Here is a 17,815-nt window from a genome sequence, read left to right as displayed (position 1 = left end):
GCTTCATTTTTTCGTCTGTGAACATAGAGCTGATGTGACTTGCCAAAAAGCTCCAGTTTTGACTCATCTGTCCAAAGGACATTCTCCCAGAAGGAGTGTGGCTTGTCAATATGAATTTTAGCAAATTCCAGTCTGGCTTTTTTATGTTTTTCTTTCAAAAGTGGAGTCCTCCTGGGTCTTCTTCCATGGAGCCCACTTTCGCTCAAAAAGCGACGGATGGTGTGATCAGAAACTGACGTACCTTCACCTTGGAGTTCAGCTTGTGTCTCTTTGGCAGTTATCCTTGGTTCTTTTTCTACCATTCGCACTATCCTTCTGTTCACTCTGGGGTCGATTTTCCTCTTGCGGCCGCGCCCAGGGAGGTTGGCTACAGTTCCATGGACCTTAAACTTCTTACTAATATTTCCAACTGTTGTCACAGGAACATAAAGCTGCTTGGAGATGGTCTTGTAGCCTTTACCTTTACCATGCTTGTCTATTATTTTCTTTCTGATCTCCTCAGACAACTTTCTCCTTTGCTTTCTCTGGTCCATGTTCAGTGTGGTGCACACAATGATACCAAAAAGAACAGTGACTACTTTTCTCCATTTAAATAGGCTGAATGACTGATTACAAGATTGGAGACATGTGTGATAGTAATTAAAGAAACTAATTAGTTTGAAATATCACTATAATCCAATTATTTATTATCTTTTCTAAGGGGTACCAACAAATGTGTCCAGGCCATTTTAGAATATCTTTGTAGAATAAGCAATAATTCATCTCTTTTCACAGCTTCTTTGCTTTATTCTATGACATACCAAAGGCATGCAAGTATACATGATAAAATAGCTAATTATTTTCATCACTTTTCAGGAGGAATGAAGCATTATTTCAATGAGCTGTAAGGGTACCAACAAATTTGAGCACGTCTGTATATAGTGCTCGACTTTATACTGCTGTAGTCGGGAGCCATAGTTAAGCATACTATTGTGAGTGTAATGGCATTATGGGGCAAATGGGAGCCATGACCGTACTGCCTTATAATCTGTTCCGCCATATAACAGGCCACCTTATAAAAGGGGAACACTGTATTAATCTCACATATCACAGAGCTCTTTTTCATTTGCCATTTTTTAAACTGTTGCGCAACTTCTGGTGAGGCAGCAAATAAGTGCAAGGTATATTTGTCATTGCTAGCGAATATGAACATCTGATTTTTTGTTTCCGAATACATGTCAAAAAATATTCATTCGAATATTTGGATATTTGTGCCAGCACTAATATATATATATATATATATATATATATATATATATATATATATATATATATATATATATATTTTAGCTCAAAGATATTGCGACCATGAGTGTCAGTAGGGTATGGTACATGGATGGATGCTATAGTCCCGTAAATACCCCACTGTGTAGCTGCTGAAATGTATAATACAACATGCAGGTTATAGAAATATGAAGACAGAAGAGGTGCAGAGGGCAGCAGTGTGGAGTAGTGGTTAGGGCTCTGGACTCTTGACTGGAGGGTCATGGCTTCAATCCCCCGGTGTGGACACTGCTGCTGTACCCTTGAGCAAGGTACTTTACCTAGATTGCTCCAGTAAAAACCCAACTGTATAAATGGGTAATTGTATGTAAAAATAATGTGATATCTTGTAAGTCGCCCTGGATAAGGGCGTCTGCTAAGAAATAAATTATTATTATTATTATTATTATTACTATTTACTTAATACCATTTTTGGTTTGGACTTGAATTCAAACTCTGTGTTGCTGACATGTTTAATAAGATGAACAATGATAGGGTTTAACCATATCATGCAGTACCTATTTTTTATGTTCCAAATGTAGCCTAAACCTGCTTTGTCTACATATAAAAAAACAAAATGTTTCCTAAATAAGCTCTATTTTGTGGGGATCCTGTTTCAAACCTCTACAGATTTATAATGGTGTTTGTAATTGATTGCGTACATTGATTAATCCCATAAACAGGGACATTTATGAGCCTCACATGCTCGGGGGTGGATAAGAACAAATATTTTATTTATACACACAATGGGGATGATTGCAAAGCTTGCAATAATGAATTGATTATATAACTCATGGGGAAAGTCAAGATGCCAATTGACAGGGCAAGTGCTTTTTATTTAAGTGTACCTTTTCACTGTATTGCATAGAAGTCTAGCAGTGAAAATTTTTTTAGGTCATGTTTTAAAGAGGTTACTGGAGACCACACATAATATGTATGTGTTTTTAAATTGTACACAGAACCAGATGTATTTCAGTTATAGACCATTAATAGTAATCCATCTTTCCATTCAAGTTGTAGCATTGAAAAAGCTACAGCAGTGAGAACTCTTTAGCACCACCTGCAATAAGATACATGTCTTCTGTTTCAGGCAGAAAGGGGCTATTAGGCGCTCAGACAATATTGAATACAGATGTACTGAAAGTATTTGTATAAAGTGTTCAATAATTCAAAAGGCAACTGTTATAATTCAGGCAGTATTGCATTTGGGATGGGTTTCCCTCTTTATATTTCATAATAATCTGATGGAAAATGAATTATCTTTATCATGTGAGAGGAAAATGTATTGGTGATATAGCCGGTAGAGTACTGAAGTAATGGAAAAAACAATCGTGGCCGTAGCCAAAATATTTTATTTTAGTCCCTACTGAAATACGGTGTTTTTATTGTGTTGATTTTCTTGTCATTTATTACTGAAACACTTAGGTCAATTACCTTTTAATGGAAAAGACATCTGTTTAAGTATTATTATTTTGCTGTTAGGAACCTATTTATGATCTATATACAGTTATCTATGTTTAAATATTATGGAAATACAGACTGTAGTTAAGGATTGCAAAACTTTTAGCCCCAAGGGTCAGAAAAGTGAGTGACAGAGTTTGAGTCCTAAAAAATAATTGTTGGCTGTCAGACACTTTTCTGCAGCCTGAGGGTCAACAGTTTTCCTCTAGGACCCCAAGGACTACTTTCCATGCAGTTTTGTTATTCTTTAAGATTTGTTTTATTACTCCAGAATATTTTTCATTGTCTTCCACTGTCAGTTGTCTTACTATAGAAATTCCAGAAGCGCTGTTAATGACATTTTTATAACCTCTTTGTTTTACGAGACCTTTGTATATATATATAACAGAGTTTCATTTCTCTCATGAGACTTGTGGAAATCGTTCTGTGGTCAGGAGCTCAGTCAAACAGATCGGGGAGTGGGGGTAATGGCTGTAGTCAGAATGCTGGGCTAGGTCACAACCTAGGGTGTAAATCGTTTAGAGTTCAAACGTTTAAACGTTAGTAAAGTGTCAAAATATTAAGAAGTGGCTGACTGCAAATAACATCTACTCAGTTTTTTTTTTTTTTTTATTACGTCCTGCCTTTGTCACGTGGCATCATTGTCATTGGATATTCACCTCCCAATGTTCAGCATGCTTTGGCAGTGTTAAGAGCCTTGACGTATGTCTTGTTCTTGGATAAACAGTTCCAGTTAAAATGGAGGAAAATCTGAGGCATGCATATGTTACCGGATAACACTTTCAGCCGTACTGATTGGGAGGTATTGCTTTCCCTCTCCAGTGATCCCGCTACAAGACAGGCAGCTGTAATGAAAAGTAGCATAGCTCATCTGTTAAAGTCATGACCACTTGGTGTGCAGAGTCAGAGACTCAGAAGAGCATAGGTTTAGTTCTGGGATCGGAGGACTCCCTTTATAGAAACTCTTTTTACATGTCCATGGAGCAAAAAAATGTATACTGTACATATGTAGTGCGTTTTTTAACACGTAGCACTCTAAAATTAGAACTGCTCATTCAAAAGCTAACACGCTGAAATTGGTAGCTCCAGTTTAAGATTTGTTAAGGTTAGGTTAGCAGTGTTATAAAAGCCACTACGTTTTCACAGCTTTCATAAAGACTGAGGTTTGAAGGTAAGCTTTAAAAATGGCTTTTGTTTTTAACTAGAAATTTCAGAGCATCAGAATGCTTGTGCATTAACCTAGTGCATCACCTAGTGCTCTAGGAACATCTAAAGACTTTGCACAACGTGCCTTGTCTGTGCAAAGGTAGCAATCTTTGCTGGGGGTTCCTCAGGGAGAGTTTCATTGGCTCTGGCACTGTCACCTCATCACGCTACTGGCCAGCCAACCTGGAGGCTGCCTGTTGACTTTCATTTATCTTGCTCTGTTGTGGGAGAAAATAATTATTTAACTTTATTTTAGAAGTCTGCCCCCTTCATAGAACAATTGAATGGGACCTCCTGTAGTAAACGTCATACTAATCAGGTTGCCTTGCTTGCTGTTGTTTGTTGTATTACATCTCATGTCAGCAAATGTATTTGTGAAAAGTCCAGTCCTGGGACAAAAGACTATTTAGTAAACATTTGTTTGAAGGGATTTATAGGTGACTGCTGTCACAAAGACGGCCGGAATGGGTGGCGTCAGACCAGATGCAGGAAATAAACAGACAGAGATTTGGGGTTTGGTGAAGCTGAGCAAATGCTTTCGCTCAGCATTTAATAACAGAACAGAAAATAAAAGGTTTGAAACAACAAAACACAGCACACGGCACTTGAGGCCAAAATAAATAGACGAACAAAACGGACTAGACAGACAAACAAACACGGTGAGCAGATAACAATATTTACGTTCTTTTACATTTACTTTACTCCTTCTCTCTCTCTCCCGTTCTCCACTCACCGAACACCCAACCCCGACTGAATGCTACGTGTCTCTATATATACTGTTGTGCTGGGATTCAATTACTAATTAATTATTCACTTGAATCCCAGCACGTGAATTAATTCTGTGCAACCCCGTGCTCACATATTACATTTAACCAGCACGTGAAGTGATTTGTGCCCTCCTCGTGCCTAAATACAAATCTACACTTTTTTAAATACACGTGAAACACAGACCCGTTTATATCCCGTGTACCAATGACTATACACCAACATTAACACACGCACGCAACATACAACACATAATATGCACACAGGGGCGGGGCACATTGCCACACTGCAGTGTCTTGAAGAATGTCTTGCAGAGCAGCCTCATAGTAGTGCCGTTAATAACTTGTATCATTCCATCTGTCCGGTCAGAGGAATAAATGTTTACCTGTGGGATTTGGAATAAGATAAATACTGTACTAATGCATCTTAACCAGGTATAATGTAAGAGTCAGAAAAGTCTCATCAGCCTTTCCTGTGCGTAACTGGGACACAGTATACGTCAAACCAAAGACAGCAGAGCAGCACAGAAAGCTTTCCTCATCATTTTACCTTGAAACTACCCACCCGAACAGCATCATGATTCCCGCAGATATAGCTTGTTATTATTTTTGTGTAACCAAGCTGTGTGGCTGACTGGCAACAAATGAGTACAGACCTTCCTTCAGCTCATCTTGCGTGGCTCTAAAATAAGAAACAGCTCTTCAGTTTTAATCATTTGAGAGTTGCTGCAAAGTAACAATGGAAATCCCCATTTCAAAGTGTAAAAGTGAAGTTACTCATATGGGACACCATCACTAAATGAGATGATGCATCTCAAAGGTCAGTCCTGGTATAGAGTTCTTTAATTAAATAATTAAACACAGACAGTTCTGGTTTTGCACTGCCACGGTTCAATTTAGGGATGTGCTATCCTCATAAAGTTTTACTAAGTAGTTTAAAACCTAAAATGTATGACTTTACGCTGGAAAGGACAGTGGCAAAGCCAAGACGAAAGCAGTCTCTCATTCCCAGAGAGCTGGCTTGCAGTTCCCAGTGGGTCAAATCCACAGACACTTGAAGACTCACACTACACGGCGGCGGTCACATGTATAGAGCTTGGGCCTCTGTTGCACATGCTGGCTTCAACTGCAGCTGCTGCCGGCAGGGACCCTGTAACCCTGTACTGCCCATTAACACCTGTAAGTCGCCTTGGATAAAGGCATCTTCCAAATAAATCATTATAATTATAATTATTATATATAAGTAAGGCCCTGTGAAAATCGCAGATTTTATTTTTTAAATTCAAGCCAGTGTCACGGGTAAAGTATCATATTTCACGGTATGTGCGCAGAACTATGTTATAAATTATGTGTACAGATTTTTTTTTTTTTTTTAAAACAGCAAATAGAGAGAGAAATGCACTGACATCATCAAAATCAACATCAAAGTTATTCAAGCACTTTACAATAGCTTGTAAAGTCTGTAGGTAAAGTGTATTTGCAAAGACAGTTCTAAGTCAGATGCATGTTCACCATTTAGGCCTTGCAAAACAAATACAATGTGTAACACATACTGATCTTGGGCATCAGTCAACTCGTCAGCGACCACTGACAAGCAACCAGACTGTTTTACCAATTCCATAATCTGCTTGCGATACTCTGCAACTTTAGGTAAGTATTCACATCTCAGTTGGTCTGATGAAGAAATCGCTCCACCATTTGCTACACTCGGTCTGAAGTAACTTCTGGTTGTCCAATTTTCCAAGACGGATACTTGCGCAAACAAATGTCTCTCTCAGGGCAAAATTGTATGTGTTTCGTGCTACACGGTTTTCAGTGCACTTTTGGAACATGGAAGTCACCGTTTTTTGTTTCTGCTGTGGATTTCCGTTGTTTTCTTTCAGTGAATACTTGAATCTAAATGCCTGACAACAGACGATTTTCGGTACTGATCTACAGTAATGTTGCAGGATGTAACGAAGAGCTTACCTCCATTACTGTGTAAAACTCCTGCTGGATACTGCTTTATGCGATCTGCTACAGACACATTTTTAGCCTTTTTAGAGACATCCATTTTCTTGTTTACAGTGTGTAGTATTTTAATTTCCCGCCTAGATTGCATATAGTCACATGACATAATCAGTGCAGAGCTGTATAGTTTCGTTAATGTGATTTTTTCTATGAAATACAAATAATAATTATGAAATGTATTTTTATTTCTTAAGAATACAAAATCGCATATCCGACCCCGTGTGGACTGGGGTATAGGCGGATATGTGAAAAAGTCAGATTTGTGAGCATCTATTGTAAAAGCATTTACACAGCCTTCTGGGTGAGGTCAGTTAAGGGAGCAGTGAGCGTGGTGAAGCTCAGGATGAACTTCCTATAATAGCCCGATAGTCCTAAGAAAGACCACACCTGGGTTTTGGTCATAGGGACTGGCCAGTCAGCAAGGCTTTCACCTTAGCAATCAGCGGTCTGATCTGGCCACTCCCTATTCGATACCCCAAATACCCCGACTCACTCTTTCCAATTAAACATTTCTTTGGGTTAGCAGTGAGCCCAGCCTTCCGCAGGGATTGCAGTACTGCCGCTACCTTACACACAATCCTCACTGTGGATAACTATGTGTCTATGTAAGCAGCTGCGTACTGCTGATGGGGCCGCAAAATGCAATCCCAAAGGGCATGGTCCTAAATTGGTATAACCCGAAAGGAGTCGAAAACCCCGTCCTCTGTCTTGATTCCAGGGTTAGGGGTATCTGCCAATACCCCTTTGTTAAATCCAGTGTCATCATAAAATGAGCCGTGCCTAGACGCTCCAGCAACCCATCTATGCGGGACATGGGATAAGGGTCAAACTTCAATATTTCATTAACTCGTCTGAAGTCAATGCAAAACCGAGTTGACCCGTCCGGCTTACCCACTAAAACAATCGGACTGTTCCAGCCACTTTGGGACTCCTCTATTACACCCAGTCTGAGCATCTCGTCAATTTCCGCTTTTATTACCATTCCAGGTCACAAAAGGGGAAGATCTCTCCGATTACTTCCTCTCTCTTAGCCAATAAAGAAGATGTGGCTGTCAATCCCCCAAACACTATTACAAAACAGCAGTGAATATGTAAACAAAATTGCTGAATTTTAAAAAATATGCAACAACTGTGCAAATTAAATAAAAGGGAATTCATAGATCTATGTGCATTCAGCCTGATTAAGAAACAATGATGATGTCTTTCTTTACATTTTTATTGAAAAACAAGAAGGCATCTATAGAGATGTAGACCCTCTAATCACTATTGCATGGTTACATGTAAATGTATTGGATGCCAGTCATATTAAACGGGTTACAATGGCAAACAATGGTATAAATGCAATTCAATGGCTTCCATGTAGTTGAGATATCTAAGATCTTTGGGGTAGTTGTAAGGGTGTTGGCATGAAACTGTATTGCAATGTTGAGCTCAGAAGTACTGGAACTCACTGTTAAAACTTTCCATTTTCTCTTGCAGTTTTATTCTGGTCTTTGGCTGCTTGGTTCTGTCAGTCTTTTCCACCATCCCAGAACACACAGAGTTTGCCTCCCATTGTCTTCTCATCCTGGTAAGCTGAAAAGGAACTTCCTTTTTGCATGCATGTGATGTTTTGCACCTATTATTTAGAATTATTGAGTCTCACAACATTCTAGCACTTTCTCAATGCACCCCCTTTGTACAGTGGTCTCAAAACATGTTAGATGTTGCTAATGTAACGGCCAGTGTTGTGTGATACACTGCCTTTATGGATTCTGTCCCCTGTCAGTGAGACGAGATGTGGTTAAAAGCTCTATAACTACAAATGCACAGGATATTTTGCATAGTGGTAAAGATGCTCACTTGCACTGTGCAGGGTCATTGGTTCTGCTAAGCCTCCACCCTGTTACATATGCTGCACCATAGGAGTTGTACAGCCCCCAGCAATCTGGATGATTATAAAAGTGATGGCACAGGAAATGGGACTGTCAAGAACACTTACTCAAACAGAAAAGTAAATTACCTTTTGGACATTATTGTATTATTCAATTTAATTTCACGGTGACACCATTGTACAGACCAGCGGATTTCAAACTGGGGTACTCGAGCGCTCCTCATGGGGTGCACGAGAAAAATCCTGTAATGGCGGACAACAGTTTTTTGTTTTTTTTTACCACATTGTAGTACTTTGCGACTAAGCAATCAAATTAACAATGTTGAATCTCCTTTCAAATAAAGCCACAGCCATACTTGTGTACAAATCAAGTCAATTTTTTTTTTTTTTAAATGACCCGCTGTGAACAGGCTGGCTGTAGGGGTGACGTCAGGCCAGAAGGAAACACAGACAGACAGTAGTGGCAGGTGAAACTGAGGCGCTGCGGTGCTCAGTGCGTTTAATTGAATGAAACAAATAAAATATTTAAACAAAAAAACAGCACACGGCACTTGAGGCCAAAATAAATAGACAAACAAAACGGTTTAAACAAACAGTGGACTAACAGACAAACAAACACAGTGAGTCAAAAACAAACAAGTATTGTAAATAGCAATTGTTATGAATTTTTATGAATTATTATTTTACTTTATTTTACTCTTCTTCTCTCTCCCGTTCTCTACTCACCGAACACCCAACCCCGAGTAAGTGAAACGTGCAAACGTGCATCTATATAGATACTGTTGTGCCGGGATTCAATTACCAATTAATTATTCACTTGAATCCCAGCATGTGAACTAATTTGTGCAACCCCATGCTCACATACTATTAAATACTTTAAATGCACGTGCAATCCCTGTGCCTAAATACAGCTGTATATTTTAACTCACTCGTGCTACACAGACCCATTTATATCCTGTGCAGCAATATCTATACCCCAACATTAACACACCACACGTAACATATAACACAAAATACACACAGGGGCGGAGCACATTGCTACACCCGCTGACATTTTTTTTGTAACTTGAAGTCCTATTCGTTCATTTTAAAATACAGAATAACATACCCTTGTGTATTGTTTACTAATCTGTGTAGTTTTACTGAAATCTGTCATAAAAAGCAAGCACGTCCATCACATTGGTAGGTAAGCATTTAAAAATATATATATTTTCAGTTAACATCAGTAAGTACTTAAAGCCTAGTAATTAGAAAATACATCTTTTTCTGTTTTCATAGGTATATTATGACCCTATCTCAGATGGGGGTATGTGGTAGACTAGATTTTTTGGAAAGAGGTATGGGGCCTAAAAACTTTGAAAACCACTGGTACAGACCATTTCTGTGTAATAACACTTACTCCACCAGTAGTTTCCATTTAACTGCAGCTTTGCATGGTTATGTATGCTGTGTCTATTTAAATGCCACTGATTTTTTTTTAAATGTATTTATTTAAAATGTTTTAAATGCATTACCTCATTGAGGTGGCACATCTGATTTTCAGGATAACTCTTTATAACAGACATGACAATGCAATAGACATTTACAATTCCATACATTCATATACTGTACACAAGACAGCTGGTAAGGCTTTATTCTCAAAGAAGTCCCTACACAAGTACTGTGGACTACAGTACCTTATAGGGATGTGCTTTTGGTACATTTTTATGAACGTTTAAACACATTGCAGTGTCAGCATTTAAATGTTTAAATCTACATACACGCACAAACACTCTTTATATTACATTCTGATACTGACAACCCTGGTTAGTATTTCCTAAGCAGATAAACCCTAAATAAGCAAGTTTTAACCTTGCAAAGACTTAACTACAAAGTATATATATATATATATATATATATATATATATATATATATATATATATATATATATATATATATATATATATATATATATATTTTTAAAACAAGTATATATTGAAATGTTTATATTTATGGTGGTAATTAAAGTTGCAATTAAAGTTGCTAGTGAAGATAACTATATACTATATACATATTGAACACATTTTCGGATAGTGTAATGTTTTTAGAATAGTGTGCTTCTTAAAGGTTAATTTAACAACAAAAAAACAGGAACAGTAACTTTGCCCAAAATTATATGGTTTAAAAAAAAAAAAAAGAAATTGAAAAAAAAGATGAACATCACCCATTGTACAGCGCTAATGCAAAATGGCTACAGGAAAGCGAAAGCGAGTTGTGTTTACAATTTTGGAAATTCACTTCTGGAAACGGTAATTACCAGGGATAAAATAGCACAATATTTTGGAACTGTAAAGAGCACTGTGACTGATATTAACTGTCCTCATAGCGGATAACGTGATCACGCCCTATTCGGCCAAATCTATAGCAAATGTTATCATTTAAAATGGTGAAGCATTGAACGTGTTTTTGTGGTACAGCAATTTTATTTGGCATAATTATTTACATACCATGGTTTTCTCGTCCGGTTCCTCAAAATACTACCAAACGTGGCTTCCTTTGTTAGAGATGCCATTTTAAATATAGAACAAACTCAGAAAAACCTCTTGTCATTCTCTTATTACCCTGCCGTGGAATTGATACCATACCACGCCTACTACAGGCATGAACACACACACAGTGCACCAATGAAGCGCCAGATCGACCGAGAATAAAACCCGCCCCAGTGTCAATCTTTCTTTTGCACCACTTAGAAAAGCTACTTGGAGGCAACCCCTTCCTTTTTATAACATCCGCCCTTACTGTGGCACTAGAGCAGTCTGATACGCGACAGACTACTGATGATAAATTACTAAAATGAATGCATTAAAAAATATGCGTTTGTCACGTGACAGATTATACATCTAGCATATTATTAAACATTTAACCACTTATTTAGAGGTTATACATTTAAACGTTTAAAATTCCCATCCCTAGTACCCAATAAATTCTTTGTACTTCATAAAGTACAATAATATCCCAGTGGGGATCCTCCACAGCTGGATTTTTCTCTGCATGGGGAATCGCCCTGGACGGCATAAACCATCTTTTTTCAAATATCTTTATAGTTCAAGAATTATCACAAAAAATAAGTAGTTGATGCATTCTAGGAGCATTCCCTGGTACTGTAAAAATTCAGCTGTGGTATCACCACTTCTATTAACATGAAAATTAAAGACCCAGGTAGCACAACTTAAAACAAGAATGAAACAGACAAAGGACCAACTGTAATGGTCTGTAAACCGGGCACAAAGATGCAAAGATTTCACCCCAAATCCCAAGGTGGTTAAACTGATTTATTATACCCTGTTTACACTAGCACACCCGTACCGTGAGGGCTCCACGCTGCTCCCTCACGGTACGGGTGTGTTTACACTAGCAAATAACCGAGCTGAGCCAGAACCAAGCCGTGAAACTCCAGCCCTGCAACATATCTGAATCTGGCTCGGGGCCGAAGCAGTCTGTGGGCGGGGTTACTGCATTTCATCATCACGCTCAAGCGTCATTACAAGAAAGTGGCAACCCCCAGGACCTCAACCGGTAAATGTTTTCTTAACTCCTTACTTTTATTCCGCAGGACACATAACAACACACGTCTGACTAAAATACTAAATAAAATAACTCCCTCTCTATAATGCACATATCGTGAATCAAAAATGTAACTTTCCGTGAATTAACCATGCATAAAGCACAATGTAATCAAAGCTATATTTTTAACAAAAAAATAAATAAAAAAGGTAACATTCCCACTCGAGGATCATTTTAATCAGCAGTTTTTAAACTATAGCCTGGCTAAACGGCAGTCGGGAGTTCAGTTTGAAGCGACAGACAAGCAAACCAAGTGCGAGAAGGAGAGCGGGTCGGGCGAGGGGAAGAGGGAATGGGCTCGCTCCAGGTTCGGCTGCCAGAGCGGGACTGAAGCGTCTCGTCTCCCGGAGAAAGCTGCAGCTCCTCTCGCAGCAAAAAAGTTAATAGATTAGGAAAGATAACCACATTACAGACCTAATATTTATTTAGTTATAAAACGAATGCTGAATAAGATGTCTGTGTTATAAAGTGCCAGCGCAACTTTTCGCCAGTTTAGATACTGTATCAATAGGGAGAGACAGAAACGGAAGTTACACTGATAAGTTGTTTACAGTTTGAACACCGGTACTGTATTCACTGTAGAAATATTGCACTTGTATAGGGAATCGGTGGACATGCAGTAGGAGCGTTATATCCGAGGCGCGTTATTATGTATACCTTTAATATGGTCCCCCGTCTTTGCTTCCTTTGTTTAGGTATGTATTACAACCCCCCCCCCCCCCCCCCCCCCCCCCCCCCCGCGCATTTTCAGTACTTCTCCACAATAATAATAATAATAAAAAATCCATGGTAAAAAAGATTTTATTAAATTAATGATTTGTTCTATTTTTGCAGTCTGTGACACGCAACTCAGGCTACCCGAGCCCTACCAGACTCGGCACCGGCTCGGCTGGGGTTTGCAGGTGTAAACGTAGCTACAGTGTCTAAACAATATGAACGAAGCAGCTAACTATATGTTTTACAAGCAGGCCTACGCTGTAGAAGAGAAACTGTCTGTTGTGAAGGGCTGTCTTATAGCATAGGCCTGCTTACTCAGGAACTAATTCCACAGGGGGCCAATTTACTAACGTGACAGTGTGCTCCAGGCCAATTGATGCATTCCGTCAACCAGGCCTGAAACCTAATGTCCTGTTGAAGACTAGTTAGACTGGTTTCATGTAACTATAAACACCAGGGTCTCTCACATTAGAGAATTATACAGACCCAATAAGATGCTACCTGATTTCTCCTGATTTGGCATCTTTTGAGCTAGCTCTTTAACCATGAGTGGGTCACTGAAATGTGAGAACACAGATAGAACACATTCCACTATTTTATCTACTTCTGTACAGCTGTGAATGTGTTACTGCCTCATAACAGGGAAAAAAACTGCTGTGTCAGGTTGTGCAATTCTCTAGCATTTCATAAGAGGGTGTTTATGTTTAATTAAGCATGTTTATAGATTGTTGTTGACCAACATTACTATAACAACACTTATCCTGAAAACTGTTCTTATTGACAACAAGCCATGGTAAAAGATTGGGGACTTGTGTTGAAAAGTGAGTTTGAATTTAAGCTAAACAGACAATACATTTTAAAATGTCTTTCAGTGCTTAACGGTGACACCATTTTCAAAAGCATAGCTGAGATTTCTTCAATAGAGTTTTAGCGTCACACTTGTTGACTGTAGCAGCCATAATGAAGGGTAATATGATATAATGTAAGAATGTCAGCTATCCAAAAGTGAATCAGAAAATTCAGTGAACAAATTGCCGTCTAATCTGATTCATTTTCCTATGAAACTTTACCAACGAAAAGGGAGCAGATTATTATATATATCGATGTTTATATCAAAAGCCTGATGCTGCACATTGAAAGCAGGAACCTAAAGGTACATTTTAACGATGTGGGGATGCAAGTGTTGCCTGCTGCATAGGGGAGTACAACTTTGAATTGTTTAAGGACCCCTATAGGCGCTAACTACCCAATGGAGAGGGTAACTGATGTAACATTATTTAACTGTGTGTTTAAGAGTGTCTTACAGCATGTTTCAGTCTATTCTAGACACAATATCACAATCAGGCTATTCTTCTGAAATGTATTATAAAGGTATGTAAGGGGTTGACTGAATTACAGCTGCGAAGCACTGAAATAATGATCCCAGTGGGTTAATATCTCAAGGAGAAGAGCAAGAAAGCCTCTTATTGTATTACCATCATGGTCAATACTCAGGTGACATATTAGAGGTATAAAATGTATGGATTTTATTTTACAATGACAAATGCAAACATAGCTTTAAATTATATTACATTCAATACATCATAAAAGCACAAATTAATGAATAGTAGTTTCTTCTTCCCTTGAGGTCCCTCTGTGATGAAACTGCTTTTCTCCTTTAATGGACATTTTACTGTGACTTTACCGTTAGGGCAGGTAGAGGCACTGGAAAATTGTAGGGTTTGGTCCCGCTGATGTGGATAAATAACGAGACACACGACGTCAAAAAATAAGTGTTCAGAAAGACTGATGGCTGTTTAACAAAAATAGACTTGTCTCTTATTATAAGTCATGTATTTTTATTATTAAGCATGCGTTCATGTATTAGTTTTGTTGAAATGGTCGGGGGGTTGGGGGGGGGAGCCTGTGGTTAAAAGTTACAGCAGTAATTGGTTTATATATAATTAAGAAACATTTATATTGTGTTTCTGCAAAGCAATTCACACATAGTTAATGAATATGGAGGGCAAAGGAAATTTTAACAGTGACATTTTTTTTATTCATTTCAAATTATGATCCTTGGTATGCTTTTACATCAAAACGTATTACTTTAAAATGTTATTATAAAAATATAACATATAACACTATTATATCTCGGGTGTGCAATTCATATCGGCCGACACCCGGGACAACAAGATTTGTGTGAGGGACAACAAGTTTTGCCGTTATACTTTGCTGGTTGGACAAATAGTTTTTATTTATTTATTTTTCCTATGTTAGTTGTGTTGCTAGAAAAACACTCTGGGTATATTTCTAGAGAGTCACGCAAGTTTCTGTAAACTGAATTGCGGAAGTCTATCACCTACACACAAACATTTTTAAAAGTGTTTACGTCCCACCCCTATCACTTGTGATTGGCTAGCTGTGGAAAAAGCTGATCTTCTATTGGTTACAAAGAAACCCAGAAATGTCTGCCAAGAGAGTAGGGATTGGCAATTCCAAAAATTTGAGTCGATTCCAGAATCGATTCCTGATCTGGGAATTGATGGAATCGACTTTGAGAATCGATTCTGAATCATATAATTTCAAATCTGATTCTTAAAAAACTTTAAAACAACTTAATATATAAACTATATTTAGAATGTCTTTATTTTGTTGTTATCCAAGATACTGTACTACAGCAGTGGCTTAACATTACAATAGACTATTAAATATTTCACTTTCAGCTGACATTTACTGGTTTACATGGTATGCTGTTGAATGTTGAAATTTGTATTTGTCTGGGAAATATGCATGGATGTCAAGTCTCAAGGTTTACCCTTGAAACTCACGGTTTTTCACAATTTTGAGAGTCTCACGGCCGTGCAATGGATTCTAATGTTTGTGCATACGTTTGTTATTGTTTGTGAGGCTGCGAAACCCTTTATACATGATACAGCGGTAAATCCAATACAACTGTCGAAGTGTATTATTTGTTTGTCTGCGCGAGCCTTTGATGTTTCTGTACACAACACGTCATTACTCGGAGATAGTCGAAGGAGAGGCTGTCAGACTGTCACTGTCTCATTCCCGCAGAAATTACCACAGAAATATAAGAGAAATGGACATCAATGAGAATGTAATTATTAAAGTCGAAAAAAATATAATGTTTTTTATGATGCCAGTGTCAGTGGTTATAAAGACAATAAAAAGAAAGATGCTATATGGTAAGAAATAGCAGAAGAATTGGAAATTTTGGTCAAAGTGACGGGGTGCACCACACACTGGTTCTGTGTTTAAATAATGTTGCCCAATAATGATAATCACATTCACACACTAACGGAGAAGATTGTATTAAAACTGAAAATCAATAAAAGTATATTATATTTAACTAATCTTCTTAGTATTTACAAAGAAATGTGTGTAGAGGTATTATTTTACTGTTAAATGCCATTTTTTTAGTGTGTGTTGTACCCAGACTATTTCTTTGTTTTATTTATTTTATTTCATCTCCACAATAGGAGCAAAAGCAGACAGTATTTTCTTTTCATGACTAGCTACAGTTGTGTGTTTTTTTTATGTACCCGTGCTGTATTCGTGTCGTTTGCTTCGCTCCCGGTGTGCATAGCCCTTAAGTGTAGGCCAGTGGCGTAGCTGTCAGCCCTATGCAAAAATTTCGAACCGTCACCATTCACTTCCTGGTCTGACGTCACCTACGAGCCATATGGTGTAAGAAAAGTGGGAAACAGCGCCTTCACAGACTCAGGCCAGGAGAAGTACTGTGGGTACACAGTTTGTTTTTGAAGAAGAATGGAGGTGGACACAGTTACCCCAAAGGAGTGGTACTACTGTGAGTGCTGTGGGAAGGAGAACCACCACCACTGGAAGGAATGTCTAGAGATCCAAGACGGTGTGGGCTGTGTGAGCATTTCGACCATTTATGGCAGAAGTGCCCGCAACCTGATGGGTTCTCCAGGGAGCTGTTGAAGGAAGTCCCTGTTCGGGAAGAAGAGGAACAACTGCCGGCCTCGAAGAGGAATAAGGGGAGGAGCGTCCGTCCCTGGAAGAAAGGGAAGAAGCCATGACAAGCTCCAGCGCCACAGAGAGAAGCTCCGCCACCACCAGTGCCACAGTTGTCACGACCAGAATACTCCACACCCCTGCCAACTACACGACAGGAGAGCAGCTGAGGGTCTAGGAAGATGTGGGACTGGTTTGTTGGACCCTGAGGGAGGACCTCCCAAGGGAGATTGACCTGCCGTGGGCCCAAGATGGAGAGGGATGGGAAGTCTGGGAACAGCAACACCGCCCAGCATCCCTCCCAGACATCGCAGCTATGGTGCTCAAGTACCTGGCTGCAGCTATGGGAGGGGCACCGCCATCTCCAGTCCCATTGTGGGGAGACACGCCAACTCCAGCTCCACAGGCAGTAGGCACGTCCATGCCAGGGCCCAGAAGAGAGCCGCACCAGTCCCCAGCGATCGAGGGAGAGCCACACCAGTCCACAGTGATAGAGGGAGACTACCCGCTGCTCCCACCTTCACCACCAGGGGGATACCACTTGTTCCTCCTGTCTCCACCACCAGAGGAGCTGGCCACCTCTCGAGGGTCAACTCCTGCCGTCGCCTCCCCAGGGTCAACTCCTGCCCTGCCCTGCAAAGCCTGCACCGCCTCGGGCTGCCAAGCCTGCAAAGCCTAGGGCTGCCGAGCCTGCACCGCCTAGGGTTGCTAACCTAGTTTGCCATTTACCATATTTACATATTTTTTAGATTTAAGTGCTATATTAAAAAAATATATATATATTTTACTTTGAGCAGAAGCACTATTAGTTATTTATTGGACATGTACAATCCATTGATTTGTGAAACTATTAAAACATGAAGATTGACATATGTTTATAATTATAGAAATGAAATGCTT

General features: G+C 39.1%; 1 protein-coding gene across 3 annotated transcripts in view; it reads left to right on the top strand.

Annotated features, from left to right (window-relative positions):
* Positions 1–17,815, top strand: part of LOC117411107 (potassium voltage-gated channel subfamily KQT member 5) — a 176,278-nt gene that overhangs the window by 116,274 nt on the left and 42,189 nt on the right. For all 3 annotated transcript variants that reach the window (XM_034018245.3, XM_059024958.1, XM_059024959.1), the window contains exon 2: positions 8,223–8,313. In XM_034018245.3, coding sequence (XP_033874136.2) covers positions 8,223–8,313 — 91 coding nt within the window. The remainder of the gene's footprint in view (positions 1–8,222; positions 8,314–17,815) is intronic.

This window comes from Acipenser ruthenus, chromosome 6 (assembly GCF_902713425.1).
Source record: "Acipenser ruthenus chromosome 6, fAciRut3.2 maternal haplotype, whole genome shotgun sequence".
NCBI lineage: Eukaryota > Metazoa > Chordata > Actinopteri > Acipenseriformes > Acipenseridae > Acipenser > Acipenser ruthenus.
Note: the sequence above shows the minus strand (reverse complement) of the source record. Positions and strands in the feature narration are given on the sequence as shown.